We start from the raw sequence: 24122 nt of genomic DNA on the forward strand, positions 1-24122 counted from the left end.
AAGCAATAATATTTGTTGTGTATACAGGATGAGTGCGACAGTGGGCAGCGCGGCGCGGCCTGGCCAGGAGGCCATCCTGCCGGCGGTGCTCGAGTTCCCCGAGGCGGGGCAGGCGCAGTTCCTCGCCGCCGTCATCACGCGCCTCGACCCGCACGCGCCCGCCTTCAAACTCGCGCCCGTCTACACGCTCTACCTCTGTGCCAGGTGGGTAAAACAAAAAAAAATTGTACCAAAACTACTGGCAATCGTGAACAATGTATCATAAAGTGAATTGTATCATCCTTGACTAGCTGATGAGTTTCTGTCAATAGCTACTATCTCTTGACGCGCAAAAATGAACATATCTGTTGAATATCTTTAATCGCCTAATGTGGTCGACACAATCTACCACAATCTACATCAAACGGTATTAAGCGATAAGAATCTAAGCGTAAGTAATTAAGACGGGTAATTATAATTAACACCGCTCGATTAAATTGTATGATAAATGGTGCAGGTACCGCGCGTCGACGCACTACCGGCCCGAGCTGACGCCCACCGAGCGCGCGCACAAGCTCACGGCGTTCCTGCACCACGTCGCCACGCTCATACACGCCACTGTGCAGGTAATGTTGCAGGTACCGCGCGTCGACGCACTACCGGCCCGAGCTGACGCCCACCGAGCGCGCGTACAAGCTCACGGCGTTCCTGCACCACGTCGCCACGCTCATACACGCCACTGTGCAGGTAATGTTGCAGGTACCGCGCGTCGACGCACTACCGGCCCGAGCTGAGGCCCACCGAGCGCGCGTACAAGCTCACGGCGTTCCTGCACCACGTCGCCACGCTCATACACGCCACTGTGCAGGTAATGTTGCAGGTACCGCGCGTCGACGCACTACCGGCCCGAGCTGACGCCCACCGAGCGCGCGTACAAGCTCACGGCGTTCCTGCACCACGTCGCCACGCTCATACACGCCACTGTGCAGGTAATGTTGCAGGTACCGCGCGTCGACGCACTACCGGCCCGAGCTGACGCCCACCGAGCGCGCGCACAAGCTCACGGCGTTCCTGCACCACGTCGCCACGCTCATACACGCCACTGTGCAGGTCATTATGGCTCCTCTACACGATGGGCCAACGCCGGCCACTCCTAGGGACACAGCCATGCGGTAGAATGAGATAGCAATATCACTTGCTCCCACTAACGCATAAAATGCGTCCCTTGGAGTGGCCGGCGTTGGCCCATTGTGTAGAGGAGCCATTACAACTATTCATCATGACAAAGATAATTTGAAATAGAGGAATATTGTCAAAGTCAATTATTTAATCAGTACATTTACTGCCATCTTTCAACACAAATGATTAAAACTTTTAGAACGCCATTTGACTTTAATCCTTATTCTTTCACTGATATGTGTTAAATTTGCTAAATGTCACAAAGTATCGCCATTTCGCCATCTACTCGAGAGTAGGCCAAAGATATGGTGCCATCTTTTCGAGCAATGGTGCCGTACCGTGCAAAAATAAGGTTCAAATGGCGTTCTAAAAGTTTTAATCATTTGTTTCGAAAGATGGCAGTAAATGTACTGACTACATAATTTACCTACTTTGACAATATTCCTCTATTTCAAATTTTCTTTGATCATGATTTTAGGAAAAATGTAAGCTATAACACAACGTTTATATCTCTTGTTGCTATTGTTCTTACAAACTGAAATTATATTAAGGATGTAATTTTAAAAATTGAAACAAAAACGGAAACCCGACTGCGTAAATACATTAATTCATCTTTCACCCGGTATTCAAGGACAATTGAACTAAGATTAGCTTCAATAGATGGTGCTGACATGGCATTGAACATTTATTAATTATTTTTAGGGTTCCGTACCCAAAGGGTAAAACGGGACCCTATTACTAAGACTTCGCTGTCCGTCCGTCCGTCCGTCCGTCCGTCCGTCTGTCACCAGGCTGTATCTCACGAACCGTGATAGCTAGATAGTTAAAATTTTCACAGATGATGTATTTCTGTTGCCACTATAACAACAAATACTAAAAACAGAATAAAATAAAGATTTAAATGGGGCTCCCATACAACAAACGTGATTTTTGACCAAAGTTAAGCAACGTCGGGAGTGGTCAGCACTTGGATGGGTGACCGTTTTCTTTTTTGCTTTTTTTTTGTTTTTTTTTTGCATTATGGTACGGAACCCTTCGTGCGCGAGTCCGACTCGCACTTGCCCGGTTTTTTATTTAGGTATTTGAAGATATTGTTTTTTTAACCGCTATCTACCTACCTATGTATCATCTGTTCTTTGATGTTGATGTAACATTGTATCGTATTTTTTCATACAGGAACGATGTACAGACTCAGCCGCGCAAGCATTCTGGATGGCGAACGCGAGCGAACTCCTACACTTCCTCAAATGCGACAGACACATATCCTCCTTCTCCACGCAGGCGCAGGAATTACTGCCCGCCACTGTGCAAAACGCCTTTAGGTATGGACTATAACGCCTTGGACCCGGCTGACGCCAACTACCATGCATTGGTTAAGGCAAACGTATGGCAGTCGGCGTCAGGAGCAATCCGCAGGCTGTTCCGTACAAACGCATTTTATTTCCTGTGTTGCGAATTTGTTTTCGGCATTTAAAGCAGGCGATTCTTTTTCTGTGCATATATTTGACCATTTGTCATAGAAAATGAAACTCTTATACCTGCAAATCTTCAGAAAAATCGGTAGACAATTTCATGGAATGCTCTGTCAGTGTCGAGTGTGCACGCTCAGAGTGTGCACTCCAGGGCGAGAGGTGAAGGGCTGACGCTTATTTTCGAGGCAGTAGATGCCCTTACGTTTTGTTCACGTGCATTTGCGTGAGTGATGCGCTTGTGAGTCAAACACAATTCACTGACAAACTTCGTTTTCTTTTCAGTAAGTAACTCAGTACTATAGATTTGTACTGACCTAAATGATTTTGTTATTTAACAGTTGGGTTATCAAGAAACACGTCAATATCTCCGGATAGCTACTTAAAACCTTATTACGAAAATGCTTGCATCATTGCTTCAAATCGAAAGTATTATGTAGCTATACAATCACTAACAAAGCTCGCGTGACTTCGACTGAATTCTCGTATCAACACTGTTAGCGTTTTCATATTTGTTTATAAAAAGTTCGTTGAATAGTATTTCATAACAAACTTTATGGTGTTTATCATAATTTGTGACAAATTTTACTTTTGTGTTTACAACAATCGGGGGACTAAACCACCTTAGGAGGGGTTTAATATATCACTCTGAAATGTAGTTGAATGGGCAGACGTTGACCTTAAATGTTTTATGGCAAGCGCAGGTTTAACGCTAGTTAAATTGAATTTTACGACGGTCCACCTGCCACCTCGATCGATGGCTGTCTGTCGTTAACTGAATGGTATAAATTAACTCTGGGGCTGTCTGTCGTTAACGTGATGGTATAAATTAACTCTGGGTTTACCGGTAGATCACACATGTTTGCAGCTATAAGTATAACATATATGGGTTTTGCCTTTACGACTAGACTACGTAATAAATTTAATTAAATTTCTTGTCTTTTGTGTGTGAAATTTGATAACTCATGCGTGAGTGCTACGTGTTATATAAGGCGAAAACAATACTAAAAGTACCGGCAGAAAGAATTTTAATACGAGCCTTACTTATGACTATTATGTATTTATTGCTTTAAAGAGTTCTTTTTGGACGAGCTACTTTATCTGCGCCTTTAACAAAGCGTGGTAGTAAGTTTGATTATAAACTTTGCGTGTGATCTTTGTTTCCAGCAACCTAGTGTCATGCTTCCAAGAGGAGCTGTCCCGGGCGTTGGGCACGCTGACGAACCCCTCGCTGACGGACGCGACCGAGGCGACGGCGCCGACGCTGCAGGCGCTGGCCGCCGCCATGGTGCTGCTGCGCCGCTGCCGCGTCAACGCCGCGCTCACCATACAGCTGTTCTCGCACCTCTTCCACTACATCAACGCTGTCTGCTTCAACAAGGTGATTACCTAATTAATGTTTAATCACTGTAGACGCGACAGGCGGCCAGGTAGTCCTTCTTTAGGCAGCATAACTACTTGTTCAAACAAAAATGAGTGTCTTACGGATAATGGTATCGTGCCGTATTAAGAGGCTAAGGACACAACAACTCGTCGTGCATGAAAGGGCATGAAACTTTCAGTAGCATTTATTCAATTTTCGTACTTTTTTTTGTCTCTCTTTTAGAATTATGAGACCAATAAATACAGCGTTCGTGAAGCTATTAAACTACCCATACAACCATTTCCAGTCGCCGTTACGACGCGGTGTAGACACATCTTGTGTCGACACCGTCTGTTTCGGTCACAATTCCAGTCGCAGAGTCGTCGCCGTGTCGACACAGTTACCAGAAATGGGGAAGGGTCGACACATGACACAAAGTGACATAAAGTGTGGTCGCCGTGTGCACACATTGTTACTAGTTTGCGACTACTTTATGCCAAAATCATTCGTTCATTCGTTCATTTTGTTCCTGTCAAATGGAAACTGTCAGATGGAAAAATAGTTAAATAAAAATAAGTGACATTAATACGCCATCTCTAAAACGGATTACAAGACGTAATTATATATTGTTTGCATTTATATCACAATAGGACTTAAATTATTATGGGGAATTAAACTGCTCGAGTGATTTGATAAACTAAGTGTAATATAATCAACGCGCCACCAAATTGTTTTAGTTTAGCCGGAATTGAAATTGTTTACTTCTCAGTGCCTGTGTTCATAAATATGTTATTTGATGCATTTTTAGTACTTCGATGCGTATACTATACTTAAATAACAGAAATAACGCTTTACATACTACGAAACTTGTTAATTATGATGTATAAATATGGTTTAAGGCTGAGAAATATTGCAGTCACAAAGTAATCGCAAATGTTTCGACTTTGTGTCGACTCTGTGTAGACACATGACACGCGCTGTCAAAAGTAATAACAAAGTTACTGGATTTGCAAAATGGCTCCTTGTGTTCATTTGTTTTCAGATATTCTCAAAGTGTAAAAATGCCGTGGTCAGAGATGGGACTTAATAGATTAACTGTTTATTCGACTAATTAATGGAATAAAAAAAGTTAATCCTCAAATTTTAATCACGATTAGTTTAGTCGACCTAACATAGATTGAAATTGAATTAATCTGAACATTAATCGAATAAATTATCGATTAAATCTCGGTTGGAAGTTGACAGGGGGCCATTTTTGTACGTAAAAATAATAGAAATGTCTTGCATGCAGATGGTAGCTAAACACTTTGTCATAAAAGTCAAAATGGGTGTCGATTTATAGGTTTTAGGGAGTGCCGATTTCGAAAATGATGACCATTTTGGAATCCAAAATGGCGGCCATGCACTGTGTCATAAAAGTCGTCATGGATGTCGTTTTATACGTTTTAGGGGGCCCCAATTTCGAAAATGATGACCATTTTGGAATCCAAAATGGCGGCCATGCACTATGCCATAAAAGTCGTCATGGGTGTCGTTTTATAGGTTTTAGGAGGCGCAGATTTCAAAAACGATGACCATTTTGGATTCCAAGATGGCGGCCATGCACTATGTCATAAAAGTCGTCATGAATGTCGTTTTATAGGTTTTAGGGGGCCCCGCTTTCGAAAATGATGACCATTTTGGAATCCAGAATGGCGGCCATGCACTATGTCATAAAAGTCGTCATGGGTGTCGTTTTATAGGTTTTGGGGGGCGCAGATTTCGAAAATGATAACCATTTTCGATTCTAAAATGGCGGCCATGCACTATATCATAAAAGTCGTCATGGATGTCGTTTTATGGGTTTTAGGGGGCCCCGATTTAGAAAATGATGACCATTTTGTAATCCAGAATGGCGGCCATGCACTATGTCATTAAAGTCGTCATGGGTGTCGTTTTAAAGGTTTTGGGGGGCGCAGATTTAGAAAATGATGACCATTTTGGATTCCAAAATGGTGGCCATGCACTATGTCATAAAAGTCGTCATGGGTGTCGTTTTATAGGTTTTAGGGGGCGCAGATTTCGAAAACGATGACCATTTTGGATTCCAAGATGGCGGCCATGCACTATGTCGTAAAAGTCGTCATGGATGTCGTTTTATAGGTTTTAGGGACGCAGATTTCGAAAATGATGGCCATTTTGGAATCCAAAATGGCGGCCCTGCACTATGTCATAAAAGTTGTCATGGGTGTCGTTTTATAGGTTTTAGGGGGCCCTGATTTCGAAAATGATGACCATTTTGGAATCCAAAATGGCGGCCATGCACTATGTCATAAAAGTTGTCATGGGTGTCGTTTTATAGGTTTTAGGGGGCCCTGATTTCGAAAATGATGACCATTTTGGAATCCAAAATGGCGGCCTTGCAGTATGTCATAAAAGTCGTCATGGCTGTCGTTTTATAGGTTTTAGGGAGCGCAGATTTCGAAAATAATAACTATTTTGGAATCCAAGATGGCGGCCATGCACTATGTTAAAAGTCGACATGGATGTCGTTTTGTTGGTCATGGTCATCATTTACTCACGGCTTATATGACAAAGTGCACGGCAGACATCTTGGAATCCAAAATGGTCATCATTTTCGAATTCTGCACTCCCTAAAACCTATAAAACGATATCCATGACGACTTTTATGAGAAAGTGCACGGCACACATCTTGGATTCCAAACTGGTCATCATTTTCGAAATCGGCACTTCCTAAAACCTATAAAACGATATTCATGACGACTTTTATGACAAAATACGTAGAGTCTGGCTAGCCAAAAATTGTTGACAGATATTTCGTTGTTGTATCACCAATTGTCTATGATTTGAAAAAAAGCTAAAAGTCAGTTGTCGATTTATGTCATTCATTCAAATTGTTTGCGGTTTTTATGGGGTTTATTTTAAATAATATTAATAATTTCTATGCTGAGTGAGGTTCACAAACTATTATTTAAGCTCGTAAATAATTACGACAATGTGCGAAGTCGACGTGTAGCGTTGTATAATGAAAAAGTGCAATGTTTACAACTTCTAACCAAATGTAAACAAAATACGAGGTTGGTGCTCTATAAATATTTTGATACTTTAAGTACTAGTTCTAACATTTGCCGATTACTTTGATTAAGTACGTGAATTTATTAATGCCTGAATCTCATAAATAGGACAAGTGTATAAAGAAAGAAATAAAAAGTCAAAGAGTCCACCCAATGCCGTGGCTGAGTCCCAAGAAATTGTAGACAAAAATCAGGCTGACCCGGACCTTTCAAAACATTGTTTTCGTGCCTAAAGACAATGAATATACCTTTAGTATTTACCACCAAAATGTACAAAGCTTGAAATCAAAGCTGGGTCAAATTGAAATTCTCATAGACACCACTGATATTGATGTGCTGTGTTTTACGGAAACTTTTCTTAGAAAAAATAATGCTCTAACGTTACAGATTTGTGGTTATAAAAATGCTTCATTTTTCTCTAGAACTCAAAAAACACGAGGCGGGGTTGCAATATATGTAAAAAAATCATTAAATTGCGTTAGTCTAGATTTTATCTCGGATATGTCTTTCGAGACTCATTTTGAATCTTGTGGTATTGTAATCCCTGACCTAAACTCCGTTATACTCTGTATTTACAGAAGCCCACACGGCGACCTAAACATTTTTTTACAAAAATTTGAATCTCTTCTGGATAAGTTAGTATTTAAAAATAAAAAGTTCACACGGAAAATTTACATTGCAGGAGATTTTAATATTAACTTGCTAAATGATGATGCAAGTTCAAACCTCTTTCTTTCTGTCTTACGCAAGTATAATATTCATCCCACAATTCATGAACCTACAAGAATTACCAGTCATACCAAGACTTGTATTGATAATATTTTTACAAACACTAAGAAATACGTCGCGGAAGTGATGAATTTAGCAATTTCGGACCATACAGGCCAAACTATAAAGATTCCAACAACCGAAAGCTTCAATGAAAAATACTGGTTTGTACATGTTAGAAAGGTCGACTATAATCTAGAAATTTTCATTAAATATATTTCACAAATTAGTTTCGAGGAAGTCTATCACTATTCTGATCCTAACATAGCATATAATACATTCATACATTTGTTTCAATTGATATATAACTTGTGTATACCCGAAGAGACAATTAAAAAGACATATAAAAGAAAAACAAATTGGATAACCCAAGGAATAAAAAGAGCCAGTAAAGTAAAACGAAGAATGCATTTAGATATACAACAACGAAAAAATACAGCTAACAAGAGTAAATATAAAAAGTATTGTAAATTATTAAGGATAGTAATACGTAAAGCAAAAATATTAACAAATGATTCCTTCCTACAAAATAGTGACAACAAAACAAAGGCAACATGGAGCCTGATTAAACGTAATACGTGCGCAAATAATTTAATTGCCTCCTCGATCGAGGGGATCAATCATGATAGTAATATTATTACCGATCCGACCAATATGGCTACACAATTTAATAAGTTTTTCACAAACCAAAACTCTAACCCCAAGCTAAAATCTACTGATTACAAGCCGATTGGACCACAGGCAGTAAATAGCATTTTTCTCGTGCCTGTCGATTCAGAAGAAATAAGAAAGACTATAATGTCATTAAAATCTAAAAAAAGTTCTGGTCACGACGAGATACCAATGAAAGTCATAAAGGCATGTGTTGAGTATATTGTCCATCCACTTACCTATATAATCAATCTCTCCCTAGAATCGGGTATTTTTCCTGACGAGTTGAAAAAGGCCATCATAAAACCAATATACAAAAAAGGCGTGAAGGACAATATGAGCAACTATCGACCCATTGCCTTATTGTCAAATTTTTCTAAAATATTCGAGAAAGTAATTTATAATAGACTAATTAAATACTATGTTACGCATAAGATCCTAAATCCTAACCAGTATGGATTTCAAAAGGGAAAGTCCACCTCATTAGCTATTTTTAGAATTTTCAAAGACATATGGGATAAAATAAATGACAAACAACTGTGTGTAGCTTTATTTATCGATATGTCCAAGGCTTTCGACTGTGTAATTCACAAGGTTCTACTACAACAATTAGAAAACACAGGCGTAAGAGGTCATGCTTTAAAACTGTTTGAAAACTACCTTTTTAATAGACAACAACGTACTGTTATTTCAAAATATTGTAAAAATTCCAAAACAATTGAAAAATATCAATCAGAATACGAAATAGTAAATGCAGGCGTACCTCAGGGTAGCGTTCTCGGACCTCTTTTATTCTTGGTTTACGTGAATGAACTCCCGAAGATAGTAAATGAACTCTGTGTACTATTTGCCGATGACGTAACGATACTTTTTTCTGATGCAAAGTCAAATGTCTCAAATTTAGAGAACAACATAAATTGCACATTAAGGAAAGTTATAGAATGGCTAGGAAAACTAAACCTAAATGTAAATTTAACTAAAACAAATGTTATGCAGTTCAGAAGTTACAATACAATCCCGATGACATTAAATATTAGTGAAGCGGGGGTAACCATTGAAACTGTGGACAGCATTAGATTTTTAGGAGTAAACATTGACCCACATCTAAACTGGAAATCCCATATAGAAAAAATCAATAAAAGCATATCTAGTCAATGCTACGCTTTATCTATACTATCTGAAACATGCTCGGAAGAAATCACTAGAAATGCATATTATGGGAATATCTATCCGTTGCTTACCTACGGAATTATCTACTGGGGAAATTCTACAGATGTCCAGTCTACTTTTATCCTACAAAAGAGATGTCTACGAACCATTTACCATATTAATATTAAAGAATCGCTATCACATAGAGCCTACTTCAAGGAGAAAGAATTTCTTACGCTAACTGGAATTTATATTTTAGAACTATGTAGTTTTGTAAAGAATAACGTTGAATATTTTGTTAAGAAATCGGAAATTAAAAGTAACTTGCGTAACCAATATAAGCATGATTTAGTTCGTCCTAGAGTCAAAACCTCAATCTTTAAAAACAGTACATATATAAATGCAATTGATATATTTAATAATCTCCCCGATGAACTTAAATGTCTAGAGGGCAATCAGTTTAGATATAAATTAAAATACTGGCTAATACAGAGAGCATTTTACAACATTAAAGAATATCTTGAATATGATAGAGATAATATTGTATAACACCTAGCTTTTAAGTCGCGAAATCTAACTATTAGTTCTAGGTAGTACCTAACTAATTAGTTTAAGACATAATTTACATGTAAATATAGGTATTAAGTAGATGTAAGTAAACATTGCACGCCCATGTCGGGTAACTGTTGGGACAATGTTCTTGTATAAATGTCATCTTCTGTACACAGTTTGTCAATAAAGTGTTTCTATTCTATTCTATTCTATAAACGGATAAATTAAAAGTTCTGAAAAATATCTATAAAATCTAAATATTGGAACGTAAACATGTGTGTTTGTCGTTGACTGTACTTTAAATAGTGGTAGAAATTATGTGAGCTGACTTTGAGTGCACTTAAACGTTTATTTAGCTTATTTCCTTAGGTACCTTATTTGTGCACAGAATATCAAAGATATTGTCTAGTATCAAAACTATAATTCCTACTACACAAAGTGTGACCAGCCCAAGATTTTTTGAATTTCCCGCCAATAATTTAGGTAAAATTTCAGTAGCCAGACTCTAGCCGCAAGTTATCTTTATTTTCAGATCTAACAAATTGCTACAGAATACAAAGGACAAAAAAAGAAGCGAGGAGGTAATGAAACAAGCAAAAATACAGATGATTCCTCGACGCAATTGGATGCTTCTTAAATTGTGTCCAGATTTTTTTGTCATAAAAGTTTTTATTTTTCACATATTACTCTCACAAGTTCCGTGACATTTCGACCTTGTAATTTTTTAAGTAAATGTTTTTGTTTATCTATGAGGATCTCACTAGAATAATATAATCAAGGTAGGGTACATCGCCAATTACTAGCCACCCCCCAATTACTGGCCACTTAATTTGATTTCTATTTATAGGTGAACAAAGTTAATTTTAGTATATAAGGTACGAAAATCCAATTATTAGCCAGTTTTCAATTACTGGCCACCTATTCCAAAAATGAATTCTATTTACAGATAAATAAAACTCATTTTCAGTATAAGGAAAATGGCCAGTAACTGAAATTTATCCACAACCCACTCGTTCAATAACTGGCCGCCTCTTACAAAAATGAGTTCTATTCACCTATACACAGAATTCATTTTAGTATAGGTGGCCAGTAATTGAAAACTGGCTAATAATTGGCGATGTACCCTATGTTTAAATATTTGATGATTGAAATAGTAACGCAAAAAAAAAAAATATATTTGTGTCTTATATTCCTGCCGAAGACTTTTATTTTTCCTTTTCCTTCTACACAAGTTTGGTCAAGTAATAAGAATTTAGGGCTCTCAATTTTATTTTGACTTCTACAACAGTAAAGCTACGAGGCCATGTTTGGTATCGTTTTCGTATAAATGCGCAGTACCAAATTTAGTTATGGTTATGGTATCACATTGACACCATTCCAAAGTAAAAACATATAAACTTACTTTCTTTTAAACTCCTCTTCACGCTTAAACTGCTGAACCGTTTTAATTTAAATTTATTACACATATATTTTGAGTCCCGAGACAGGACATAATAAGTTATCTCAAAAATCATCCTTTAAAGGTGTGAAATGAGGTGTAGGGGGGAATTCAGAATTGACTTCTTGAAGTTAATACTGTTTAAGTTTAGGTTTGAAGTCATGTTTTTTTTAATCATTTTTAACTAAATCAAAGATGTAGACCATCCCAAATTTAATGTAAATCGGTTCAGCGGTTATTGATTTCCCGTACAAATTTCCACGCCACTTTTCACACCTTCAAAAGATGATTTTGGTTATAAGATCTATCCTATGTCCTGTTCCGGGACGCAAACTATTTCTATACCAAATTTCAACGAAATCGGTTCAGCGGTTAAGCGTCAAGAGGAGTTTAAAAAAAACCGGCCAAGTGCGAGTCGGATTAAGGGTTCCGTACATTAAGTCCGACTCGCGCTTGACTGCACATTTCTAATAGGTTTTTCTGTCATCTATAGGTAAAGAACTATTTTGTGTATTCAGACGCACGAGTGATCCCATAAGAATTCCGTTTTTGCTTTTGAGGTACGGAACCCTAAAAAGATATTTTTTAATTTTTTGGAATGGTGTCAATGTGATACCTTAAATGGATTCAGCAACCCAGATTTATACGAAAACGATACCATACACGGCCTAGCACCTTCACTGATGTAATATATCAAGATAACATTGAGAGCCCTAAATAAACTTTCAAGAGCGGATATCTCAAAAACTATTCAACATATCGAAAAAATTGACTGAATAAACTTGTAACAAATTAAATTAACTTTCATTTTGTATAAGTGGCCATGTCGCTAAGATGCATAGTTTCCGAGATATAATCGAAAAACCGGAAAATGGGACCTTCAAAGCCCCCTCTCTCCCCCCCGCTCAAGGGCTACGGCCGAGGACTTTTGATATGTTCACCTCCTAACTTGTCCAAACCAAGTTAAGGAGTCAAAAATTGTGTTCCGAGCATTTCCCTCTACAACTTTATTGAGCATTCGTTGCCTGACCTAGTAGCGTATTGCATTTCTTTAAAAACTTTTCTGTCAAAGGTTGACGGGTGTTGGGTGTTTATATGGTTTTGGTCGATTTTTATCATTCGCATCGCCCATGATGACTTACTAGAATTACAAGCACACGAGACACTAATAGTAGTTTGACAAACCTTGGTTTTCAAGAGGTATTTTATATTGACATTTGCTGTCACAAATTTGCTGTCAGATTTAGTCGCAAACCGCACGCAAAGTGCACACAAACGTGTCGACACCTTGTTACGGAAAAGTGTACACACGGCGACGACACTTTGTTTCGAAACAATTCTAGACACATTGTGTGGACTCTGTTACGACACATCTGACATTTAGTTACCACTTTGATGATTCTGCGACTGGAATGGTTATATGGGTAGATAAGTTAGACGAAGAATTTTTATGAAGTGCGATTATACCTTTTCTACGATGACATATCCCTTTTATGGCATCGTGCACTAAATGTTATACATTGTATATTTGTCAACATGTTTTTGTCATCTGTGTTTGTTTGTCATAAATAAATATTTTTCTATTCTATTATATTCTATAAAAACAGTAAAATTATACTGTATTTAATAGTATTTATATTTAACAGTTATTATTTTCGTTAGTTTAATTTAAGCTCTTAATATTTTTCGTAACTCAGCGGGTTTACAATGAGTAATAAAATTGCAGCTGGTGACGGAGCCAGGCACGGTGTCTGCGCGGTGGGGCTCGGCGCTGGCGGCGCGCCTGGCGCTGCTGGCCGCGTGGGCCGAGCGCCAGGGGCTCGAGCTGCCGGCAGACTGCCATCTCGCGCGCACACATCAAGCGGGTCAGTACTTACGACAACTCGTTAGTGCGTCGCATGTTGCATTCGACAGTTGACAGTATAAAACATGACAGTGTAAGCATCAGTTAAAGGCGTTCGAAAACTAATGTGACCTAGATTTTTTTCTTAAGTTTACGTTTATAAACCCGGAAACGCATGGAGTATTCAAATTTGTATGCAAAAAATGAGTAGGTAATTTTAGGTATGGGTGACCCTATTGAGCTTGCGCTTGCGCTAAGCGACTGACTGGACTAAATGCTCCTTCGAACTGTAAACCAAAAATGTTGACTCTAATCCGCGTCACAAATTTTTACAAATATTACCTACCTGCCTTTGCTCCGGACGCTTTTAAGACGAAACAGGAGCTGAGTTTTAAATATTTTAGGTAAATATACCCGTCTCGCTAACGGAAGCGGCACCTAAAAGTAGTGCGATAAGGACAAGGCGAAAAATCCTGCGTAAAAATCTCAAAAATCGAGGTTTCGTACTCCTCTGTTTCCTCCTCCAAAACTTAACCAATCGTAACCAAATTTGGAAATCTAAATGATTATGAAATTATCTGTGTCGGACCGTTTTGCTTTTTTGGCTAATTGATATCAGTTTTGAATGCCACGCCTCTCATTGCGGCATAGTCAATTAGGCCATTTTGGCCATTTTTGAAGGGCTCTAGCGCCTTAAAAAACAAAAATATCAAAAAAGTAAAACGGTCCGACACATATATTGACAATATTAATCTGTGTTGAAAAACTCATTGCTCTAGCTTCAAAAACCACGGAGGAAAACGAGGAGTACGTTTGTATGGAGAAATGACCACTCCTGTTGGCTCTTAATGTCCGGACTTTTTAAGAGAGAACTTTACTCGGTCATGGTGCCTGAGAGTGACATTAAGGGCCAGTTGCACCAACCACATTTGACAGACTGATCAACGTCAGCCGGCGCGCCCTGGCGCTTTACTATGAAACTTTCCATACATAAAAATTTAGCGAACTCTTTAATGATACGAACAGTTTGGTGCAACCGACCCTAAAACTTGTGTAAATTTCCAGCCCGGCTGATCAGCGGCACGTACCGCACGGCGGAGGAGGTGCGCGCGGCGCTGGCGGCGTGCTTCAAGCTGAACTCGGTGCAGGTGCGCGCGCTGCTGGCGCCGCTGGCGCCGCCCGACGTGGTGGACGCCGCCGCGCACCACGCGCGCGCGCTCGCCGACGAGCTGTGCCGCGCCGACGGACGCGAGGTAACACGAGACACAGTATACGACCGACACATGTTGGACCACCCACAATAAACTCCGACTGATGGACAAAGTGATCCAGCGATGAACTAAATTCGAAATTGTTTATTGCACTCGTGTTAGTATGTATAGCTCTACTTAGGGGTCATCCATTAATTACATCACACGTTTAGGGGGAGGGAGGGGGTCAAGAAAATGTGACATATTGTGACATGGGGGAGGGGGGAGTCACAAACTTGTGACGTCACTTTAACTTCAGTAACCGAAAATTTATTTATTTTATTCGCTGTACATATAATAAATAACAAGTTTTTAAAACGATAATCGTTTTTATTCGTTTAATTTTCTTTTCTAAGCAGTTTTGGGTTATAAAATTACTAATATTTATATCGTCAAAAATATTTTGATAAAATATTAATAATACTTAGGTACTTACTTAATTCCATTTGGCGATTTCGTAGAAAAAATGTGACGTCACACTAGGGGGGAGGGGTTTGCCAAATGCCAAATCAAAAAACCTAGAAATTTGTGTGACGTAATTAATGGATGACCCCTTATTACAGTTCCCGAGTTATATATATATATACCTCGAGCAAGGGAATGAGTATGAAACTTTCCTTACAATAAAATTTACCGAACGGTGAGACAGTTCGGTGCAACTGACCCTTAGCGGCTTGGGCTATTAAGTTACAGCACCTTCACTAATGCAATAAGACGTTTCGCAGGATAGAAGCCATCTCGTATATATTTTATCCAATTTTATTTAATTTTAAATTTGCTAGGATACCTTTTAATACTTGTAAACTTTACAGATAACGCTAGAAGAGAGCTCATGGCTCGGCGTAGGGCTGCTGATCCCCGGCGACGGTTTCAGCGCGGAAGTGGTCCGCGGCGTGCCGCCCGGGCTGGCGGAGTTCGTGGCGCCGCTGCAGCGCGGCGGGCTGTGCCGGCTCGCGCACCAGCCGCACGCGCGCGGCGTGTGGACCGTCTACATGACGGGCTACGGCGCCCTGCACCGCCGGCCGCCCGACCCCGCCGTGCACATCATACAGCTCAATAAGAACTCTAATGGAATGGGACTCAGCATTGTTGCCGCTAAAGTAAGTTGTCCTCGGATTTAAGTCCTATTTAGACGAAGCGCGATCTCGCACGCGATTTTAGTTACATTGCGGACTGTTGGTTACGTCCAATTCATCAGACCTATCAAAAACCGCTATGTAATGAAACTCGCATGCGAGTTCTCGCACAGTCTAAATGAGCCCTTCAATCTGGGTATAATCCAAGATCCACTAGAAACAAAGATAAATTATTCTTGCCGAGTTCTAGAGTTAAGCTTCACAAAAACAACTCGTTCTGTATGGCTATCCAAATTTATAACCAGCTGCCTAAATGTATCATAGAATGTCCTACAAATTGTTTCAAGAAAACACTTACGAAATGGCTGCTAGACAAATGTTTTTACTCCGTAAAGGATTATTTAGTAAATAATATTTAGTTGCCAAGATCCTAATAACCATAAAATCTGACATCATTACTTAATACTATAAAATTGTTACGTACCTATTTGTTTTGATTTGACCAAGTAATTTATTTTTGTGTAATATTTAGACATTTGATTTTCTATTATTTTTTGACATTAGTGTATATATTGATTTGTTCGTTTGTTTTTGTACTTGTGAATAGCTTATTGTAAATATTATATTGCATGCCTTCTTTGGTAGAACATAAGACGCTTTTAAAAATGTTATCACCTTATATGTACATAATTGACCGGACCGGGACAAGTGGCGTACTAGAAGAGAGGCCTATGCTCAGCAGTGGGCGATAAAGGGCTGATATGATGATGTACATAATTCAACTATGTTCTCGCAATAAAAAATATTGATTGATTGATTGATTGATTGATTGGTTACCTAGTTCAAGACTTGTTATTTTTAAAGGACACCTCACAGGTTATATTAAGCGTAGGAAAACAGTTTTCTAGTTACAAGCGAGGCCTCAGCTCAACGTAACCTCATCATCTTTCCACGATTACAAAATGTTTCTGGGGATATGGTATCAGATATTTTCCGTGATAATCAATTTATATAAATGACATGATTTATTTGACAGGGTGCGGGTCAAAGCAAGTTGGGTATCTACATCAAGTCGGTGGTGCCGGGCGGCGCGGCGGCGGCGGACGGGCGGCTGGCGGCCGGCGACCAGCTGCTGTCCGTCGACGGCCAGTCGCTTGTCGGCATCACGCAGGAGAAGGTGCGTCAACACACACCTGTCGCTACAAGACACCACCATTAATACCACGGACCGCACGTTTCGAGCGGGCACGCTTGACGCTCACGCCGACCGCCATACATCTAATTTAGCCGGTTGACTTAGGCTTCGAAGATGTACATTAGTACCAATAGGCTGAGGCGTTTAAGGCCGAGCCACACCGGCTGCGTGTGCAGCACGCTGCGTGGCGTGAGCTGCGTGACGTGCGCAGCACCCCTGTCACACCGGGTGACGCACACGTCACGCAGCGCACGCCACGCAGTGTGCTGCACACGCCACGCAGGCGCACGCTGCAGCTCAGTCATGCGTGCAGTAAAATAAAATACTCCTGTGACAGTACCTATATCTTATTATAACTCCCGTTGCAAATGGAAGCAGCTCACCTAATGCCGCCATTGCAATTAGAGGAAAAAAATGTCTCATATTTGAATCGAGATAACTGAGAGTACATAATATTTATTCACCGACACACAATAGTTCACAATACAACCTTGTTTTCCAATAGTATCGTTAATACCTAAAAGCGATTTGTTTCCACAGGCCAAACTAAATTTTATAAGACGTATTTTTTGTAATCTTTGTGCTATGTTGTAAATATACATTCGTATTGACGAACGATTTTAATTAGTTTTTCTTTTATCACTGAATCCGTATTAAAAACCAGCACGCGCACCGGCTGAGTTGTAAATAAATACAAGTGGCTGCGCGTGTACACGCACAGCACCTATGCAGCACCGAGCTGTGCGCGTCCGAACCTGCTCGGTTCGCCCTCTCATAGGGAACGCAGTTAAACACAACGTCATAACTGCACGCAACGAAGCGACGTTGCCGCTCCGCTGCGTGGACGCGTGCACGCAGCACGCAGCCGGTTTGTCTCGTAGGAGCTGCGTTGCGTGCAAGTCACGCGTACGCGCACGTCACGCACACGTCACGCAAGCGGTGTGTCCTCTCTTATGAGTTTTCATATTCTACAACGCAGCGGGACGCGTACGTGCACGCGCACGTCACGCACACGCATCCGGTGTGGCCTGGCCTTTAGTCTTCTTCGATACGAGGGGCGTTCGACGCGGAATTCATATTATTCTGTGTTATTAACGCTCTCGGTATCGACGTGCAGTCCGTGATCGTATATGCACACACACATTTCGCGGGCCCACACAAAACGAGCCGAGCGAAGAAAATAATAATAATATAATAAATAATATTTTAATGTCGCCTAAAGTTTTATTTTCCTGCATGTTATAATATGAGAAGTCGACACAGTATGTTCATGGTAGTACAGTCGCCATCAGATATATCGGAGCGGCCAAGGTGTTCTCAATATCTGAACAAGCACTCTAACGCCTTGACAATAGAGGCGTGCTCAGATATTTATGAGTACCTTGGCCGCTCTGATATATATGATGGCGACTGTACAACGGTAGTGATGTCGGCAGGCGGCGGAGTACCTGGTGCGCACGGGGCCCACGGTGACGCTGGAGGTGGCCAAGCAGGGCGCCGTGCTGCACGGGCTGGCCACGCTGCTGCACCAGCCCGCCTACAACAACAAGCAGGGTGAGCCCCAATACCTACTCTATACATATAATGCAGTGCCAAACACGAGTTTACGATCAAACGTTTAAGGTCTCTTTAGATCGAGTGATTATGTCTATTTGCGAACCTCGAAAACTGCTCACGTGATTTGTATTACGTGACATATGTGTTAGTATTTTGTTGAAATATTGTATCCCAGTTTATAATATCATTTTTTTAAATTAATAACTTGATCTTAACAATGATAGATAGGATAGTTCAACACAAGTATATGGATTCTTATTCTTTGAACATATTTATTTATACAGCTAGCAAAAACTGTGAGGTTACTTATCACCAGTTAGTTTTAAGGTAAATGCCCCGTTATGGGGGTTACGCGGTGATTTAGATGAATTAGCATGAATATTGACCCAAAATGCTAATACAGCTTTCTAAACATTAAGCAACAGAGAGGCCGTTTTACTTTTCAGTGTATCTATGAGTTGATTCCATGTGAGTGAACGCGTGGAAATACATATATAGTGTATGTAGTGTAATGTGCGCTAACGGGTGTATTGGGTAGCGCTGGAGCCGGCCGGGGCGGAGGCGGAGGTGGAGTACGAGCACCGGCTGCGGCGCAACAGCGGCACCTTCACCAACCCGCACCCCGCGCTGCTGCGCCCCGCCTCCCCGCGCTCCGAGCTCGCCACCGCAGGTCCAGCCCCCCCCCCCCCGCACCTGTCCTCCATCCTGCTCTATCCACTCTTTCACTGCCTTAAAAAGCGACGCGCTATACCGCTTGTCAGCAGTACGTAATGCCAGTGAAAGTGTCACCTTTATTTTCTTCCAAGTATCAATCCCGTCTGTAAATATTTCCATTTACCAATTGTTCCCAATCTCTTTATCCTACAAACCCAGTCTGTCGGTTCTGTAATTTTACTTTGCGCTTCAACGTTACGAGCACAGCGCTCGTCTATTTTGTTGCGGCTGTTAAATCCTCGCGCATCTCTGAACTCTACTATAATGACATATGAGTACCGAGATGCCTAATGGTTTTTCAATTGTAGTCATTTATTCCGAAAATTTCGTAATTTACCAAATTTTGTTTTCGGACTAAATGCTCGGATGTCCCTTTTTTTCAGTTTTGTCTTTTTTTGTTTGATCCGTGATTGCTGTTGTCGTAGTTTTCTTGTCGGTCTGTGGCTTTTTTTTCTTAAGTTTACAGCTCATCTGTGTAATTGTGTTCAGTGTTTACCAAATATTTGAGTCCTGAGATTCTCCAAATCCGTTTCAAATAACAGTCACGCATTTACGGGCGCTCAGAACTCAACACGAATATAATTCGTCGTTCAAAGCACTAATTCCATTACAGGATATCGGCGTCCGTGTCACGACCGATGTCACCTCCTCAGAGACGAGTCCACAGAATCTAGCACCTCGGAGAGCGAGGAGTGTCACCCGCACTACCACGGCTCCATCCCGCGACTGATCATAACGTTGGACCGCGAGAACAACCAGCTGCAGGAGGACCTGTCCCCGGACACGCCGGGCTGCCCGCTCGAGCTGAAGGGCCCGCCGCCGCCGCGACCGATACCCATATTCACGTTCACGTGCGAGGACTTCGACGAGCAGCAGGCCGGCAGCGACACCACGTACGACAGCCACGTGCCGGAGCCGCCGCCGCCGCCCTGCCCGCCCGCGGCCGCCGAGCCCGAGGGCGAGCCGCCGCGCCTGCCGCCGCAGATGCGGCCCATCGACACGCGGCTCACGCTCGAGCTGTTCCGCGACGAGCGGCCGCAGTTCCGGCGCCGCTGCACCGTGCCCGACGAGTGCGTCAGCGCGTGCGAGTGCTGCCGCACGCCACAGCCCGAGGCGCCCCAGATCCCCTACATCGACGAGCCCGCCTTCGAACCGTTCATCTTCGAGGACGCGCGCGTCGCGACGCCCAAGACCCGCCGCATCCTCCCCTCGATGTCCCTCGACCGGCCCGACGACAAGCCCGAGACGGCCGACGCCGTCTGCCAGACTCCCTCCTCCCCCATGGACGTCGACGTGAAACATTACCCCGCGCCCCCGACTCCGCAGGGCAGAAAGCTCGAGCTCAAATTAGATGTCAGTAAGGATGCCAATAAAATAGAAGATATACATTGTAGGTTAAGAAGAGCGTTGTTCACTATGACGAAGTCGTATTCTAGTAAATCCGAGGGCGCCGCGGAACCCTCGAATTCTACGTCAGAGTCGTTCGACGATACGATAAACGATAAAAATATATTCGGGAGAAGCAATTTCCCGACTCCTGTGGAGGCGGGGGCGAAGCAGGTTCTAGATAGCGTCGATCGTAAATCGTGGAAGTCGCCCGACGAGTATCGCCCCGCCTTCGGTAGGGTTAAAGCTCTAACGAAACGGTTCAACGACATCAACCTGCGATACTGTGTCAAAAACTATAAGAGAAACTGCCAGTCGAGTCCTAATCTTAGTTGTCGAAATGAAAAACCTTTTAGATTGAAAGAAAATTTACCCGCTAGCTCTAGTTTAGTCGATATACAGTACGAGTCGTTAATAACGGACACTAGCGAAACGAAGGGGGAGAAAATGTCCGAATACGAGGTGAAGAGCATTCTGATACAACTGGAGGACTGGTCGCGGTACGGGTCGCGGGGCAGCGAGGACACGCTCGCGCAGGGCAACGAGTTCGAGCTGCCCAACCTGCCCTCCGAGGAACACTCCGACAACAACGCCACCGCTTACGTATTCAACGAAATAATAGACAAAAAACCCAAAGTGATCACGCTGGAGAACATAAGACTGAAATCGAACCAATCGAGCGTCACCTCGGATACGAGACAGAGCAAAGAATCGCTTAAAAGTAGCGCCGAATCGAGTTCAAAAGCGCCCGTCGCCGAGGATATTTTGTCGCAAAAGAGTTCTATTTCGCTTTTGGACGTGTCTCGGGGCGCGTCACGGCGGCCGTCGTACTCGGCGGTGGTGCAGAGCTGCCCCAACATCAGCGCCGGCAGCGCGCGCGGGCGCGCCGCGTGCGCCGCGCTGGCCGCGCGCCACAGCTGCCCCGCCGTGGCCCCGTGTAAGACCGCACACGCATGATAGGTGTGTTATAGCCGTGCGCACACTTCCCACGAGAGCACCTTATTTTTGGTTCGAGCATGCGGACACTTTTATTTGTTCGTAGAACTAAATGTCACTGTGTCGTTATTTTCGTCTTAGTTTCTTCGTTTTTATTTGCGATATCACTGCAGAGCCTTATTATAATGTCGAGGGATTTTGTTTATGGGTAGGTGGCAAGGAACGAGTGCTTCTAATTTGTTTCATACTATATTTTTTTATACGATGTTGAATCGTTTTGTTCTCAGTGTTGGTTAATAATTATTATGGAACAAATAAGGGAATGCCCGTCAATCTTGAATTACTTTTATTGTTTTTGCAAGTGCAACAGTAGATTCTAATAAGAAAGCATTATTATGTGGTTATAAAATATTCCGCCTCAAGTTTCTTGAGATGGAATAATTTGTATGTCTGACAGGTACATTATACTAAGAATAAGGAGAGGCATCGTCCGTTTAATAATATACTTTTCTCAAACATGCAATGAAATATTGATGTTATGTTCCTTATAATAGGCTGCGAAGTATGACGTTTCAGGTGCGGCTAGGACAAAAGGTCGTTAATGGAATTTCATACACATCTTGCAGGCCTAGGCCGGCAAAGTCCTCTTTTTTAATTTTCATTTCACAGATATTTGTGACACAGCATCGTGGCATTCATCCATTAAAAAAAACTAGAGGCAGTATTTGCTTTATGGTTCGTAATGACACTCTGCCACTACGCCTATAAAAAAAAAACAAAAACCAATGTTTGCTATAATTTGCAGTTTTATTTGTATAAAATCAACATGAACTTAATAAATAATACATTCTATAATTTTATAATTTTAAATTATAAGTTTAACTACACAAATAAAAACATTTAAAATATTTCATCTAAACGTTAGCGGTAAAAAGGTCTACTCAAACACGCGTAGTTATATTTTTTTAATTGTTATGGAGGTAAAGTTGAAAAATATTCATTCTGTTTTATTGGATTTATGGTGCGTTGTTGATTTTTTGACTTTAATATGAGTTCCGACGAAATAATGAAATTAATATTAATTGTAATCGTAGGTGTTGGAATTGGCAGCGTAAGCAGAATTGATTTTAAATAACTTGCTGCCTCTGCCGCCAAGTCAAAGACGAAGTATGTATATGGTTGCTTATGGCAATTTTATTATTTGAGAAACTAAGAAAAATGCCTTACAGTTTATTAGAAACAGTTTTGTGGCATATTTTAAATGAATGTAGCTACAAATTCGTCAACACTGTGGAAATTATACTTATTTACTCCATGCATAAAGCAACGATGTATGTGAAACATGATATCAACATGAAAGACTATGTAAACTTATGTGACGAAAACGACAGTCAGACGGATACAAGGCGAAAAAAATCAAAGATACATGAAAATATACGGGTAGTAAAAATACACGACTCGTGTAAAACATACGCATGATAATGATATAGGTACGTGTTGGTTATATTTTGGATGTAGTTTACTTTTAGTTTTTTCTATAAATAAAACTTGGGTTTCGTAGATTTTTTATTTTATTTATTTCATTGCATGTTTGAGAAAAGCACTATACATACCTCGGCGGGAAATGGGGTTGCCCGCGCTCAGACCTATCCTATATGTCTCCTATATGTATCCTATATGTCCTATATAGTCTATATGTCTTCGGCCGGCAACCCCTTTCGTCCCGGCCTCTGTAGTAATGTACTATTGTTTATTATAATGCTCGAGCCCTATATGTATGTATTATTATTACTGAACCGTACAACCCCTTATTACATCAGGTACGAAGACGTACATACTTCGATGAACAAGAACATGCAACAGTCTTTAAATTACCTGACACTTTAATATATTATTGATTTTAATCATTAGTGCAGGCGAGTCACGAAATATTAGGTTTCTTTATACCCTTATAATGACCCGCGCGCGTTAGAATGTTAGTGTTGTTCATGCATATATGTCGGCATGGTGTATGACGTGAGTATTGGTGCGCAGGTCCCCTGGGCGCGGCGCGGCGCGCGTCGGAGCGCGACCTGCCGTCGCGGCTGGCGGCCGAGCCCGTCAAGCCCAGCAAGAGCACGCCCGCGCTGCACCACGCCGACCCGCCGCCCGACCCCGCGCAGCCCCTGCCTCACAGGTAACGTTTCCTCTTCATCTCCCTCCATATTGGATGCGGATCAGTGCGCTGCTACAGTATGCAAGCGGATCGGAGATAAGATCAATATACAGCAAATATGGAGGATTGCCTCCATATTGCATGGCTTGGTGTTATGAATATGGTGTTATTGTCTACGCATCTGTCATACGATTATACATACATTTACTGTATTTTATGTTTTATCTGTGTTATGTACTTATTTTGTGCAGTAAATGTACTTCTACTAAGATTTTTTACCCAAAGTCTTATGAGAAACTCTTATCAAGTTACTTAGCCTTAATGATAACGTTAGGAGAATTCCTGTACACGGCGATTACTACTTAATATATTAAAAGCGTATAACAGG

The 24122-nt window shown here is 41.4% G+C and overlaps 1 protein-coding gene across 1 annotated transcript in view; it reads left to right on the top strand.

The window, feature by feature from the left end:
- LOC134666186 (uncharacterized) overlaps positions 1-24122 on the top strand; it is a 129806-nt gene that overhangs the window by 94111 nt on the left and 11573 nt on the right. Inside the window, exons 15-25 of the mRNA XM_063523337.1 lie at positions 28-204; positions 497-605; positions 2335-2480; positions 3795-4008; positions 13349-13487; positions 14531-14718; positions 15528-15815; positions 16828-16968; positions 18423-18540; positions 19871-21580; positions 23614-23755. Of these exons, the coding sequence (XP_063379407.1) occupies positions 28-204; positions 497-605; positions 2335-2480; positions 3795-4008; positions 13349-13487; positions 14531-14718; positions 15528-15815; positions 16828-16968; positions 18423-18540; positions 19871-21580; positions 23614-23755 (3372 nt within the window). The remainder of the gene's footprint in view (positions 1-27; positions 205-496; positions 606-2334; positions 2481-3794; positions 4009-13348; positions 13488-14530; positions 14719-15527; positions 15816-16827; positions 16969-18422; positions 18541-19870; positions 21581-23613; positions 23756-24122) is intronic.

This window comes from Cydia fagiglandana, chromosome 7 (assembly GCF_963556715.1).
Source record: "Cydia fagiglandana chromosome 7, ilCydFagi1.1, whole genome shotgun sequence".
In the NCBI taxonomy this organism is placed as follows: domain Eukaryota; kingdom Metazoa; phylum Arthropoda; class Insecta; order Lepidoptera; family Tortricidae; genus Cydia; species Cydia fagiglandana.